The sequence below is a fragment of the Helianthus annuus genome, chromosome 2 (genome assembly GCF_002127325.2).
Source record: "Helianthus annuus cultivar XRQ/B chromosome 2, HanXRQr2.0-SUNRISE, whole genome shotgun sequence".
Lineage (NCBI taxonomy): Eukaryota > Viridiplantae > Streptophyta > Magnoliopsida > Asterales > Asteraceae > Helianthus > Helianthus annuus.
The window spans coordinates 133,803,684-133,819,926 of NC_035434.2; the positions used below are offsets into that span (position 1 = coordinate 133,803,684).

The 16,243-nt window shown below is 37.7% G+C and overlaps 1 protein-coding gene across 1 annotated transcript in view; it reads right to left on the reverse strand.

Annotated features, from left to right (window-relative positions):
- Positions 1 to 441: 441 nt before the first annotated feature.
- The window catches only part of LOC110886329, a 34,322-nt gene continuing 18,520 nt past the window's right edge, over positions 442 to 16,243 (reverse strand). Inside the window, exons 2-5 of the mRNA XM_035982209.1 lie at positions 1,533 to 1,606; positions 1,368 to 1,451; positions 900 to 1,010; positions 442 to 462 (exon numbers count right to left, since the gene is read on the reverse strand). Coding sequence (XP_035838102.1) covers positions 442 to 462; positions 900 to 1,010; positions 1,368 to 1,451; positions 1,533 to 1,606 — 290 coding nt within the window. The remainder of the gene's footprint in view (positions 463 to 899; positions 1,011 to 1,367; positions 1,452 to 1,532; positions 1,607 to 16,243) is intronic.

Sequence of the window (16,243 nt, forward strand, 5' to 3'; positions counted from 1 at the left end):
ATCTTTTTTACATTCTCATATACAAAGGCCCGATTCTTTGGCAAATGGTGTACATTGTTCTTCCATATTCAGCTACAGGCCATATCTCTGTTCCAAACATCGCACTGCAACATTTTAGATTACCACATTTTGAACCACCCATTTTCATAAATATGACAAGATCTGTAACCCTAATAGTACTGTTCTAAAAACCACACTTCATATAGAAGAAAAATCAAAACAGAGCAAACAACTGATTCAAACTTTTATTAGTCAACTGCAAACGTTTGTACATATTTAATAAAAAAATCACACAGAAAAAATCTCACACTTGTTCATAGGAACAATCAAATTGAGCTTACTTTTGTTATGCTGAAGTCTAATCTGGTTTTCAGTAACTTCTTCTTTTATAGTGTGTAAATCATTCTCGAAATCTCTTCGTTTCATGGTTTCTTCGTTTAATCACGTTTCAAGATCTAATACCTGCATACCCAAAAATCAAAATATTAAAGAAAAATAACAAATTGGAGTGATTCATGACAGATATATCAACATGATGGAAAACAATCAGTTTCCTCTCTGACTCGAAATTTTACAGCAATGAGAGAGATGGAGTAATAGATATTAATACGGATTCATCATCTTCTTTGTTTGTAGTCTAGGGTTTAAAGATCTTTGTGATTTGGGATTTTTACGAAAGAGAAATACGGAGTTTGTACAACCTTGAAACCGCAATGACAATATATTTTCTTCTTTCGTTTTCATAAACAATTGCAACGTAGCTAAAGAACCGGTTTAGGTCCTGAGGAGCGAATTGTAGAATCCCCGCTATTATCGATCCATAGGTCAGCAAAAAACATCAACAGATTCATCATGCCAAACCATTGAACTTCTTTTTTTATGTGAAAAAAGATGTTTACCTTGCGATTTTCATGAAGTTGGCATATTGGAATAGCTAATAACTTGAAATTTTCAGGCACGATGATGTCTCGATTTGATGGTAACTTCACAAGGTAGAGTTTAGTGCACTCCTGCATACACAAAAATGCAAGATATTATCATTCATCATTATCATTGCATCATGTGTATTAATGTAGTGAAGAAGTTCACCTTGGGGTAGTGAAGAAGGTCTTCAAAAAAATCAACAGATTCATTATGCCAAACCATTGAACTTCTTTTTTCATGTGAAAAAGATGTTTACCTTGCGATTTTCATGAAGTTGGCATATTGGAACAACTAACTTGAAATTTTTTGGCACGATGAAGTCCCGATTTGATGGTAACTTCACAAGGTATAGTTTAGTGCACTCCAGCATACATAAAAATGCAAGATATTATCATTGATCATTATCATTGCATCATGTGTATTAATGTAGTGAAGAAGTTCACCTTGGGGATTTTGCCACTTGAAGGCATATCGTAAGGTAGTGTTTCTAAGTCGGATTTCCACCATGATCCAATGCATTCACCAACCTAAAAAAAAGGCATTCAATGAATTTATCTTTTCAATATCAAATATGAAGATCAAATTCACGATCAAAAGTTTACACATACCTCCCAATTAGTTCGATGGTTATCATCATCGGCAGATAGTTTTCTCAAGAGCTTACGTTTTAAGCCATTGACATCTAGAAAGTACATAATCTGTTAACCCTTGATGTACTAATTTGCATACAGTTGGATCAAGCAAGTGATTAAGCACCGGCCGATGTCTCTGACTAAATCACACACACATATGAACTGAAAATATGAAGATCAAATTCACGATCAAAAGTTTACACATACCTCCCAATTGGTTCGATGGTTATCATCATCGGCAGATAGTTTGCTCAAGAGCTTACATTTTAAGCCATTGACATCATGAAAGTATATAATTTGTTAACCCTTGATGTACTAATTTGCATACAGTTGGATCAAGCAAGTGATTAAGCACCGGCCGACGTCTCTGACTAAATCACACACACATATGAACTGAATAATTAAGCACACGATACGGTGGTTTGGTCTAGATTTGAGAGAGAGAAAGTGAGTTATAGAGAGAGAGTTGAGAGAGAAATTGATTAAATTTTGAAAGTGAAGCCCAAATTTTGAATTTTTGATTAGTGAACTCAGTTTATATATGTATATGTTTTGAATTTTGAATCTGGAGCCAAGATTTTGAATATGGGCAGTGGTTTTGATTGAAGAGGTTTGAATTTACAACATAGGTTGAATTTTGGAGATGGACAGTGGTTTTATGGCAGATGTTTGAATTTTAAATGTATTTTAAACTAAGCTTTATGTTGTCACTATGCTCCCTCTATGGCCGCCACCTCATTGTTGATGACATAAGAAAAACATTGTTGGACAGCCTCTTTGGCTGCCACATCAGTTTTTCTTATGTCATTGGGATTTCTCCTTTTATAGAAAGTATAGATAGATATGTTGGTGGATTGTTTGTTTTCGTTGGACAATGGGCTAACTTTGATCTGTTTGTATTGGTTATGTTGAATTGGTATTTGGTGTTCTTTATCTTATTCTGAAAACATGAGTGTTGGGAACTTACTTTTTGATAAAGATGGTTTCGTTTGGGTTTGCTGGCTATAATGGTGCACGTCATAGAGCATGGCAACTTTTATTGCAGTCGTGTCCTGTCTAAGCCTTAGCATCTTTAAAAGCATTTTACATGTTGCTAATTGATAGTATTTTGTAGTTGGTAATTATCCTAATATCGAGTAGTGTTTGAATGAGCTATGATGTCAAAACTCTTAGTTTAATTGATTGTGATGGCTTATTATAAGCAAGCAGGTAAACTAAGACTTCTGAGCCTGACCAATACACTTTACAAACCCATCGAACGTATTGGCGTGTGTGTTGTATTGTGTCTTTTTATATAATTTTACTTGACCTTTTTGTTTTTTTATTTGTTCTTTTTCCAAGTTGGCCTCTCTCTAGGGATGATGATTTGATCACATCAAAGAGCCAAAAAGCTATAAATTGATGTGTAGGAGCCTTCTTTTCTTAATACAAAATTCATTTGATTGATTTTTTTATAGTTATTTTAAATAATTTAATTTAGAATCTCACTTATATATCAATTTATACGAACGACTAAGTTAAAACATTTCAAAAGATGTTTAACTACTGTTTACAACCCATAAACATAGTCTATTAAAGATTTAAAACATTGCGGAAGCTTGTAAGTAGTGTTCGATTCTTCAAAATCTAGCTCGATCATCTTCCGGATACTTTTCAACATCACCTAAGATCAAAACCATAACAAATGTTAGTTTTGATCAAGTTAAATTGGATACAAACAAGTTCCAAGAGTCAACAACCAAGAAAAATAAAAAAAAAATCCGGAAGGGGGCGTCGCGTGACGCCAAGGCCCCTCGCGTCATGCCTAGCCCCTATTTTCTCAGAATGTTTATTTCTTTGATGCTGCAGATTCCCAGCTCAAAGTTAACCAAGTTCCAACTTAAATTGGCCATAACTTTTGACTCGTAAGTCCGTTTTAAGTGATTCTTTTTCCTATGCGTTTGTAATTTCATTACCGACATGTCTATTACAAATTTCATATCAAAAAATTTGTTCACGGACCGAAAGACTATATGTCCATATGCAAATATTCGACCCATTCTAACTTAGCCATTTTACTACCATTTAACTAGTAAACCTAAGGTGCTTTTTACCCAAACTCCGGGGCTTATTATCGCTGGCACTTCATTACCAAACCCATGGATTCATGCTCTTGTGACCATTTCCACCACTTCTTTCTACTTACAATATTAATATTACAAAGTATCATTATTCGACCCGTTTGGTCCATCTATGGAAAATCCTCCATTTTGATGACTACCAAACGACTACAAACCAATTCTTAACCTACGGATTTAAGTAACGTACATGATCGCTACAACCAACACAATTTTTATCAACAACGCATAGTTTAACAACAATTCATCAATGTAACGTATCAAGTTACATACCTATAAAGCAAGCCCTTCAGACGTGCGTCCACACCGGTTTGTCCGCTTGATGCCCCGGCTTCCTTTCCTATAGAGTTCAATCACTTTATGTTTAGAACTCTTTGTTTCACATATATAACGCACATTATGCATACATCATAATTATGCGTTTTTAACTTAAACATTTCAGTTTCAAGCTTTCTTTGAGGCATTTCAACAAACATTTCAAGGGCAGATTTTACATGATTACATAATAAATCCCTAACTTATCATTTAGCCCAAATCAATCAAGCTTTCATTTATAAGGTTTAACATTCAGATTTCAGAAATCTTTCCTAAGGACCACATTACCCTAGGAAATTGCTCAAAACCCTAGTGTTCATCAACTTCATACAAAACCCATGAATGACCTTCAATGTATTCATGAGACTTCCAGAATTTAGGCATATTTTCACATGTTTTTGTCTAGGTTTTGCTACTAGACACTACATCATTCTTATTCAATCCAAATAACACACATGCAACATCTAATTTCAGATTTTCCAAATTCATGAGAATTTCAAGTTGAGAGATTTCTCAAAATTTTACATACCTTGTAATCCTCTTGCGATGAGGATCACTAATCTATGCTTTAATTTTGATTTTAACTTAGATTGAGCCTTCAATTTGTAAGTTTAGGGATGCTTTAGGGTTTCGGAGAGTGGGGATCGGCCCCTGCTTGTGCTTGTACGACCAGACATCCCAAATGGGGTGTTTGGTTTGTTTTTTATTTGTTTTATCAAATTAAGTTTCAATTTTAACAACTTAGGCCCTTCCACTTTGTTCAACTTATAGTTTAGTCGCTTTTAACCCTATTATAAGCTATTTCTAGACTTGTAACTAACTAGGTTAAAATTCCTAGTTGGTAAATTCTCATTTATTTATACTTTATAATTCTAATATAAAGTTTTATATTTTCGGGGTGTTACAAGTCCACCCTCCTTAAAAAGGGTTTTGTCCCCGAAACCGAAGTACGTACCAAATAATGTAGGGTAGAGACGTCTCATTTCTTCTTCGGACTCCCATGTAGTGTCCGAACCCTTCCGATGCTCCCACTTGACCTTAACTTGATTGATTTGTTTGTTTCGCAGATGTTTGACCTTTCGATCTAAAATCCCCACCGGTCTCACTGCATAATTCAGGCTATTGTCCACCTCGATGTCATCATAATGGACATAAGCTGTTTCGTCTGCTAGACACTTTCGCAACTGCGACACATGAAACGTGCCATGTGTTCCATTCAATTCTTCAGGCAATTCTAGGCGATAAGCCACCTTCCCAACCCGTTCGATGATTTTAAACGCCCAATAAACCTCGGGCTTAGTTTTCCCCTTTTTCTAAATCTGATAATGCCTTTCCATGGGGTAACCTTTAGCATAACCATATCACCTAACTGAAACTCAATCGGTCTTCTTCTTTTGTCGGCATAAGACTTCTGTCTATCTTGGGCCGCTTTCAAATGGGCCCGCACCACTTCAATTTTCTCATTAGTGCTTCGGATCATATCCGTAGGTGCTACTCCTCGTAGACCCACTTCTCCCCAACATACCGGAGTTAGACACTTTCTACCATATAACATCTCATACGGGGCCATCTTAATGCTCGCGTGATAGCTGTTGTTATATGAAAATTCGACTAAGGGTAGATAGACATCCCAACTACCCCCAAAGTCAATAATGCAAGCCCGTAGCATATCCTCCAACGTTTGGATTGTTCTTTAACCCTGCCCATCCGTTTGTGGATGGTAAGCGGTGCTAATAAACAACTTGGTTCCCATTTGTTCTTGGAATTCATGCCAAAAATTTGAAGTAAACCGAGTATCTCGGTCTGACACAATGGACATCGGTACTCCATGACGTGCTATGATTTCATTGGTGTATACATCCGACATCTTCTCGGATGTATAAGTCTCAAGTATCGGAATAAAGTGAGCACTTTTCGTCAATCTGTCTACGACTACCCATATAGCATCGAACCCACGGTTAGGCTTGGGCAATTTGGTCAACAAATCCATGGTGATTTGTTCCCATTTCCAAACTGGGATGTCCAACGGTTGCAACTTACCATATGGCTTCTAGTGCTCCGCTTTGACTTGCAAGCAGGTCAAACACTTCTCCACATATTTCACAATATCTCTTTTCATCCCGGGCCACCAATAGTTTTGTTTCAGATCATTGTACATCTTGGTCGCGCCCGGATGAATTGAATATCGAGATTTATGAGCTTCATCAAGTAGAAGCATCTTCACCCCATAAGTATTTGGAACCCATATCCTTCCGGATCGAGTCTTCAACCCGTTATTTCCATCTGACAAATCCTTCAACTGACCGATTATGCTTTCTTTCTTCCAATTCTCCTCTTTCACTGCTTCTAATTGCGCCTCTCGAATACGTTCAAGTATAGTCCGCTTTTCTGCTCAGAGCATCCGCCACCACATTTGCCTTTCCGGGGTGATAGTGTATTTCACAGTCAAAATCTTTCACCGTTTCTAACCATCGCCTTTGTCGCATATTTAACTCCTTCTGATCGAAGAAGTACTTTAAGCTCTTGTGATCGGTGAATATGGTGCACTTTACCCCATATAAGTAGTGCCTCTATATTTTTAAGGCAAATACCACCGCAGCCAACTCAAGATCGTGCGTGGGATATTTCTTCTCGTGTATCTTCAATTGCCTCGGGGCATAAGCTATCACCTTGCCCCGTTGCATCAAAACGCATCCGAGCCCCGATAGTGAAGCATCCGAATAAACTACCAAATCTTCAACCCCGTCCGGCAATGTGAGTACCGGAGTTTGTGTTAACTTCTCTTTTAGTGTTTGAAACGCTCTTTCTTGGTCGACACCCCAAATGGACTTTTCTTCCTTCTGGGTTAGCTTTGTTAACGGTGACGCAATCTTGGAGAAATCTTGAATGAATCTCCTATAGTATCCCGCGAGCCCCAAAAAGCTTCTAATTTCTGAAGGGTTCTTCGGAGGGTTCCATTTTGATACGGCCTCGATTTTTGACGGATCCACCAATACTCCGTCGGCACTTATGATGTGGCCCAGAAATTGTACCTCTCGTAACCAAAATGCACACTTAGAGAATTTTGCATACAACCTTTCTTGTCTAAGTGTCTCTAACACCTCTTGTAAGTGGTGTGCGTGTTCAACTTCGCTTTTCGAATATACCAAAATATCATCAATAAACACGATGACCGACTTATCTAACATTGGCTTGCAAACCCGGTTCATGAGGTCCATGAAAGCCGCGGGTGCATTTGTTAGCCCAAATGACATCACGAGGAATTCGTAATGTCCGTATCTCGTGCGGAAAGCCGTCTTCGGCACATCTTCCTCCTTGACCTTTAATTGGTGATACCCCGATCTAAGATCAATTTTCGAAAACCAGTTTGCACCTTGTAATTGGTCGAATAAATCATCTATCGTCGGAAGCGTGTATCGGTTCTTTACCGTGAGTTTGTTTAACTCCCGGTAATCTATACACATCCTCATGCTTCCGTCTTTCTTTTTCACGAACAGTACCGGTGCGCCCCAAGGAGACACACTCGGCCTTATGAATCCTTTATCAAGCAGGTCTTGAATTTGGGACATCAACTCTTGTAATTCCGATGGTGCTAGTTGGTACGGTGCTTTTGCTACGGGTTTTGCGCCTGGAATAAACTCGATCCCGAACTCTACTTCCCGTTCAGGCGGTATCCCCGGTAAATCCTCCGGAAATACATCTTCATAGTCTCGTACTACCGGTACATCTTTAATCTTCAGTAATTCTTTCTCGAGCTCATTTGCGTATATCATGAACGCCTTGCATCCTCGCTTCATAAGCTTGTGAGCTTTCAACATTGAGCATACTATGGGGTTGCCTCCTTTATCGCCATAGATAGTGACGTGTTTCCCGCTCGGAGATATTAGCTTTATCTCCTTACGAAAACACACGGCCTTCGTGTGTTGCTGAGATAGCCAATCCATCCCTACGACTACTTGAAATTCCCCCATTGACATTGGGATTAAGTCTATCAAGTATTCCTCATCGTCAATGCTTAATTTGCAGCCTCGACAAACATCACAAACTATAAAACTTTTGTTGTCCCCTATTTCAACTTCTAAGGGCACAGATAATTTCGTCAATACAAATGAAGGATGTCGAATAAATCCATGCGAAATGAAGGATTTATTCTCACCTGTATCAAACAATACACGTGCTGGAATTGTGTTAATTGTGAATATACCCGAGACCACCTCGGGTTCTGTTTTCGCTTCAGCCGCGGTAAGTTGGAAGGACCTAGCCTTCACTTTGGGAGCTTCTGTTGGAGACTCTTTTGTGTCTCTCTTTACTTGTAACACCCGTCTAATTTTACTTGAATTTAATAATAGTTTATACCATTTTTTTAAAACGATGCTAATTAACATAGATTTCATAAGAGAAGTTCATAAGTAGCATAATCCATAGTCAACTAACGACTAAGTTAAAACATTTCAAAAGATGTTTAACTATTGTTTACAACCCATATACATAGTCTATTAAAGATTTAAAACATTGCGGAAGCTTGTAAGTAGTGTTCGGTTCTTCAAAATCTAGCTCGATCATCTTCCGGTTACTTTTCAACATCACCTAAGATTAAAACCATAACAAATGTTAGTTTTGATCAAGTTAAATTGGATACAAACAAGTTCCAAGAGTCAACAACCAAGAAAAATAAAAAAAAAAAAATCCGGAAGGGGGGATCGCGTGACGCCAAGGCCCCTCGCGTCACGCCTAGCCCCTATTTTCTCAGAATGTTTATTTCTTTGATGCTGCAGATTCCCAACTCAAATTTAACCAAGTTCCAACTTAAATTGGCCATAACTTTTGACTCGTAAGTCCGTTTTAAGTGATTCTTCTTCCTATGCGTCAGTAATTTCATTACCGACATGTCTATTGCAAATTTCATATCGAAAAATTTGTTCACGGACCGAAAGACTATATGTCCATATGCAAATATTCGACCCATTCTAACTTAGCCATTTTACTACCATTTAACTAGTAAACCTAAGGTGCTTCTTACCCAAACTCCGGGGCTTATTATCGCTGGCACTTCATTACCAAACCCATGGCTTCGTGCTCTTGTGACCATTTTGTTAGTGCACTACATCTGTCGACTTCGTCTTGGATTGAGTCTTAGATTGCATTGTGTAGATTAGGGCACGTTTTACGAGAAAATAGGAGAATGTATGTGTTTTAGAGGCTGATTTCGCTCATAGGGTCTTAGGCTGATAATTTCGCTTATTTGGTCATGACTGATTTCGCTCATGTGGACCTGTGTCTCTTGGAGCGAAATCAGGGGCCTATATATAGGCACCCATGAGCGAAATCACATAACGTTGCCTTGTATTCCATACCGAAGTGCTGCAGGTGTGAAGACTGCTTGTATTTGTGTTCAACTCAATACAATCAGTAGTTAAATTGAAGAATCAGCTGTTTCTAACTTTGTTTCTTGTTATTCCGCACCTGAAACAGAGTAGAGCTTCTCTGAACGACTCATTCGGGTCAGATCGCGATCCTACAAGTGGTATCAGAGCACAGGAGGAGGAGTTCTGTAGAGATTAGCTAGAATTTATCGAGATTTCTTACTTCTACACCTTCTTTCATCATTTCAGAAAGTTTTACCGGTCAAAACCTGATCAATTTTTCACAGATCATAGATAATTGAACATTAACAAACCCTGGAAAGTTTGACACTGAAATTCCGACTAAAAATGGATCAAATTAACCTCCAATTAGATTTCGCTCATATAGACAGTCATTGATTTCGCTTTTTGGACACCTGATTTCGCTCATATGACCATCCAAAACCCTAATTTCGCTCCTGAGTATATCAGATTTCGCTCATGTGTCACAAAAGTTGAGGGATTTCGCTCATAAGGTCCATCAGATTTCGCTAATAGGTGCAAACCCTAATTTCGCTCATAAGGAACATCAGATTTCGCTTTTGTGAACATCCAAAACCCTAATTTCGCTTTTGTGTACATTGGTGATTTCGCTTTTAGTGCACAAACCCCTGATTTCGCTTATTTGTCACTGATTTTGAAAAACATGCTAAGTCATCATGGATACCGAGTTCTATAACGCGTTTGCAACACCGTCTGGTCCAACTGCTATTGTTCAAGCCATGAGTTTGGAAAATGAGACGGGAACCACCCAAAAGCCCCCGAAACTGATGAGTATCGAAGAATTCTACGGGTGGAAAGACAGATTCGAAAATTGGGTTCAGGCAAACCATCTCAGGTCATGGGAATGCATTCTTAAGAAATATGTGCTGCCTCGAACAGAATTACAGGTTACCAAAAATCTATCAGAGTTCACAGATCAAGAACGGGTTATGTACAAAGCTGAGAAAATGATGATCAGTCTGCTTCAGCAAGCAATCAAAGAAGACATATTCTTATTGCTTCAGCACGACAAAACTGCAAAATCAATCTGGGATGCACTTAAAGTCAAGTTTGAGGGTAGCGAGAATATGATTAAAAGCAAGAAGGCGTTGCTAAAGAAAGAGTTTGATCTGTTCAGTAGCTTACCAGGAGAGGATACGAAGAAGCTGATAGAACGTTACTGCCACCTAGTGCGATCAATGTCGATGTTGAGTATTACAAAAGATCGTGAAGAGTGGGTAGACAAGTTAGCTGACGCGTTACCGCAGAAAGAGTGGGGAACGTATTTGATGATTCTGAAGAATACGGGTGTTTATGATGGGCTAACAATTTCTCAGTTTATTGAAAAGATCGAGAGTCAGGATTTGGAACAGCAAAAGATCGCGAGGATGAACAGTCCAAGTGGTCAACAGGATGTAAAGATGTATTACAAAGGAAGTGTTCCAGTTCCAAAAGTTGAGAGAAGTCCGAAAATCCAAACTGCATTTAGTGCTGGGGATTCAACAGAAAAAGCTGATCAGAGTTCGAACAAAAGCAGTAGTGGATTTTCATCATTTCCGAGTGTTAATTCGAAAGAGTCAAACACAAGTTTCCATTCTCAAAGCATGAAAACAGGAAATGGTTATGTGATCCAGTGAAACATCGCTCTAAATCTTCCAGAGGGTCAAAGTTTTTCGGAAGAAACTGCTAAAGACCACATGGCTTTACTTGGTTCTGTGTTGCTCTCGTATGAAGGTCTTGTTGCAAGTCGGATCGGAAATCCTATGCTCACAAAGGAGGATTACGATCAGATAGACGCCGAAGAGATGGAACTGATGGATATCAAATGGTGTCTTGCTAGTGTTCTTAGAAGTGCTGAAAAGTTCAAGACAATTACCGGGAGAAATGACTTTCTTGATGCTCATGTTTCTACTTTAGGTTTTGATAAATTTAAAGTTACTTGTTTTCGATGGAGGGAGAAAGGCCATTTCAAACGGGAGTGCAAGAACAGGGAAGCTAGTGGAGCTCAGAATCCATTCGGAAAAGATGCTTACTACCGAAAAGCCATTTATCAGCAAGTTGGTCAATCCCAAGATTCACAGACGGCTCATGGTAGAAAGATTGAGGATTCAAAGAGAGCGTGTTTGGTGGATTTCAATTGGAACAACTACATATCACCAGAAAGCAAAGTTTGTTTAGTCAATCAGGAGGATGAAAAACTACCTGAAGGATTCAACTGGGATATGTTTGTTGATGAAAAAGGAGAATTCAAAGCCTTCATCGCTAAAATTGGTAAAGAACCAGACATGTTTGCCACATGGATGAAGTCTATTGGTGAGACTGTGAAGAATGTGGAGAGTGAATCTGTGGTTTCTGATGAAAATTCATTAAGTGCTGATGAAAGTTCACAAAGTACAGATGAGAGTGTAAAAAACGATGTTAGCTCAGAAAAAGAAATTGTTTTTGATCAAACACCATCAGATTCTAGTTTATTAGATGCTAGTTCTGAAAAATCTGTACAGTCTGATCATTCACCAGTTGATGATAGCAGCAGTGATAATGAGGAAGAAAAACATATCAATGTGGCTAAATCTCATTTATCTCCTGAAAGTTTTCATTTTTATTTTGCAGATCGCTTGGAGAAACTAAAAGAGAAAAGAGCTGCAAAAGAACAACAAGATATGAAGGCTGAAAATGTTATTCAGAATGTGAATGTTGAAAGTGTTGCTGAGGAGATTGCTGAAGATGAGAAAGTGATTGAAACAGAAAAGGTGAAAGAAGAAGAAAAAGTTGTTGAAGTGGTGAAAACAATAGAAGTTGAAAAGATTGTAGAAGTTGTCAAGCCTTGTGAAAAGTGTCTTGAAGATTGCAAAGAATGTGCAACAAAGAATGAGATAATTGCTGAGTATGAGAAGAAGAAGGAGCAGTTGCTGTTCAACCTCAACTATGTGAAAGAATCTTATGATATTTTGAACAAAACAGTAACTGGTCTCCAAAAGACAAATACAGAAAGAGAACAAGCACTAACGATGATGAATGCAGTCATGATGTCAAAGCAGAAAGCTATAAACTTTTACATCGAAGAGAGTGCCAAATGGAAGCAAGAGTTGGAAGTAGAAAAGATTGAGAATGAGAGAATTAGAAGTTTATTGCAAAGTTATTCTAGTTCTGATTATCTCATTGATCGTATTTACCCAACTGTTGCAGGTATGGAAGCTTTTCAAGATGAGAAGCCAAAGAAGAAGGATACTGGTAAGAAACCGACTGTTAGCTATAACAAGTGTCCGCCTCCAATCTAGGAAGGGTATTTTCCTAGAAAACCAAACGAGGAGCAACTTGAAAAAGCAGTCAATATAAAGTTAAAAACCGACACAACTGATGAATTACCAGAAAATATTGACGTCACGTTTCCCTCATCCGATACTGATCATGAGTCTGAGTTAATCAAAAAGGTGGTCGATCAGGTGTTGGATACTGATGAGGAGTCCGAGTCAAAGTCTGAATCTGGAGGGTCAAGTTCGTCAGTCAATGGTCCAAAGTCGTCGGTCAAAAGGGCTTACAGTAAAGAGTTTTTGTTATCAAAATCAAATTTGAATGATGAAACATTCGAAGTAGTCTATACTTTGAATGGTTCTGACAAATTATATTACAACAAAGAGTTTCCTATAATGAGTGTTAAAACAGAATTGATTAACAAGACTTTCAAACTGATAGAAATTAATATTCAAGAATTGAAAGCTTTGAAAAAGTTTGAAAAACCTAATCCTTACACCTCAAGAGTTCAACAAAGGTTAAACAAGAAAAAAGGTTACAATTCTGGTTCTAGTTTTCAAAAGAAATCAAACCAAAATCATAGCTACAAAAAGAAAGGTCTTGGTTTTATTCCACCAGAAAACGGTAAAAATGAGAAAAATACTAAAACAAAAACAGAATTTGTTTCAGGTGGAAGCTCAGACGAAGAACAGAAGAAACCGTTCTGGAGACAGTCAAACCAGGAGTTTCTTGCTGAGAAGAAAAGGATTGGAGCTGATGTGTTTCATCCAAAAGAAACTCGAACCTGTTATAGATGCAATGAAGCTGGTCATATTGCATGGAATTGCCCGAAAAATGCCAAAATAAAACAGGGAGTTTCTAAGAAATTGAAAGAAAAAGCTGTTAATGTTGAACCACCAACCGAAAAATTTAAAGTTTTTGAAAATTCAACTTATGAGGTTGGTGAGTGTTCGAAAAAGAATTCTTGTAAAAAGAATGAAAAGAACAACCAAGTGTGGGTTGTTAAGAAGGTTGAAGAGAAAGTCGGCGATGAATCTGGTTCCACAAAGCTAGAAGAGCCACAGGTTGAAAAGAAAGTTTCAGTGAATGATGATGATTTTCCATCACTGAAATTTGAAGAGGTTAAACAGAAAGTTGGTAAAGTTGAAATCTCGAGTCAGTTTTACACCGAGAAAACTAAGTTTGATGTCGAGAAAACATTTAATGGGAATATAAAGAAATTTTTTGGGAAAATGTTGAATGGGAAAGCAAAGGGGGTTAAAGATTTTTATGCAACTAAAAAGGCAACTTACAACCCTACAGCGCAAGAACTGAAAGAATTTAAATGAGTTTAAATTTTACAGGTTGAATGACTACGCCGGAGCTTCCAGGTTGGTAAGTGTGAAGCAGGAATCGGCATCTTTGTGAACAATCTTACAATTGGTAAAATGGTTATGTAGACGTGACATTCCTACAGTTAGTATTGTGTGTATCTTTGCAAGTGGTACAGAGGTTGCTTAATTGCAAAATAGTAAATCAAGGACATTAATTTGTACTTGATTTACTACACAAGATAAAACAGACAAGATGATGAACCATATCCCCGATTTTAACATGTGGTTAACCTACAAGTGATAAAGAACAAATTCATTTTCGGGAAAAATCAATTTGATTAAAACAAACTTAAGTGTTTTGAAATCTAAATGAGAAAATGGTTTATTGAAAGGGGGAGTTCAGATTGTTTATGACGAGTGGATGGAGATTTGATGTGATTCGATGTCAGTTGTCAAGTTTCTGTATAGTTTGTTTTGCAATTGGGTCAAGAGTTTAGATAATTTTCAAATTTCCTTTGAAATGTGTTTGCATTTTAGGGGGAGTAGGATATCATCAGAAAATCCAAAAACATTAGAAAATTTGAAAAAGCCAAAAACATCATAAAGTGTAAAAATGAGTTTTGCTGTGAAAAAGAGGAAATGATAGTACATTAGTGGACTGTCACAACATGCTAAAGATATCAAGTGTTAAAATGTGATAAACAATCTTACTACGGATGTGTCAGTAGGTTTTTACACAAGATTTTTACACATTTAGTAAATTGTAACGAGATATAAACTAAAATTCGAACTGGCTTATTCAGTGGGTAACAACTTCTTGAATATATAGGTAACCCCTGAAATCTCGTTTGAAAGGTCCCTCTTTCTGAGATACTAGGTCTTTATACTCGGTGATATCTGGGGTATTATCCCGGGACTTCTGCTGAATGGAAGTTCTGACCTAGTCTCCGGATAATACTTTCTACAAATGCTTTGAAATATAAGTGCAGCCCTCAGCAATCTGATTAAACAATAAAATTGATAATCATTGCTGTTGTAATCAAAAGATCCTCTAAAGGGGACACACCAAAAGTCGAAGCCGTCATCTCTCTGCGTATACGGAAGTATCGACCTGAGCTCTCACGGCCCTCGCATCTAACCCCTTACAGATATCATTTGTGGTATACTCACCTGTAAGACTGAATATTGGGATCTGGATACGGGAGTATATTCAAGTAGTGGGACACACGGATAAGTTCAAGAAATTAAGACATTAATATTGTATCTCAGATCAATTGAAAGTTGTGTGAAAATTTAAGTGGAAAAATATACTGACAATCTAGGTGAATTGTTTAGAACAGAAAATGATTCAAGCTTAACGGTGTTGTTGATATGTCTCAAAAACTGATATGATCCTCTTACAAAAACTCGCAAAAATATTGTCTGTAAATATTTCTTTACAGCATTTTTATTTCTCTTAGTTCAAAAATTCAAAAAGATTTTAGTGTGTTTTAGCATAAATTTTGAAAAGTCAAAAAGATTTTCGACAACTGATATTGAAAAGCTGATTTTCAAAATTCCGTGTGCTAAACATGATGAGCACTATTTGAGGGGGGGTGTGTGTTTGGATTTAAATGTTTTCACAATCTAACCTTTCAAGTGGTTCATCAAAATCTTTGTCTGTTCTGAGGGAGAGTTAGTATTATTGCATACCTCAATACTTGATATTTACTGTGAGGTAGAGCCAAGTTTCAATCCTGAGTGATCAATCCTGAGCAGAGTTAGAGCCAAGTTTCAATCTTGGAATAATCATCTGAAGAGCCAGGTTATTTGATTCTAAGAAGCTTATGTGAGCCAGATTTCGATACCTGAGGACTCTAATTGAAGAAAGCCAGACAACGATCCTGTAGCTGATGATGCTGAAGATCTAAAGGAATGCTAGCATATCGCAAGGGGGAGTCTAAAGTTATACAAGATGAGAAGAGAAAGAGAAGCCCAGAGACAGATCAAGATTGAAGTTTGAGAAGACTCTACACGTGCGACTCGTCAACATCTGAGGAGGAGTCTGTTAGTGCACTACAACTGTCGACTTCGTCTTGGATCGAGTCTTAGGTTGCATTGTATAGATTAGGTGTCACACCCCGATTTCCGCGTGTATCACCGGTGGGCCCGGTGGGGGATTACCGTGACGTAGTTGGCAACAATATAGTCAAACCACAATATATAAATGCACAACGGAAGCATAAAGATAATTATATTTCAACCATTGTTTGGAATATCAAATGTATCACAAATAGTCAAAAGGTATCCACAGGGATCAAAGTATT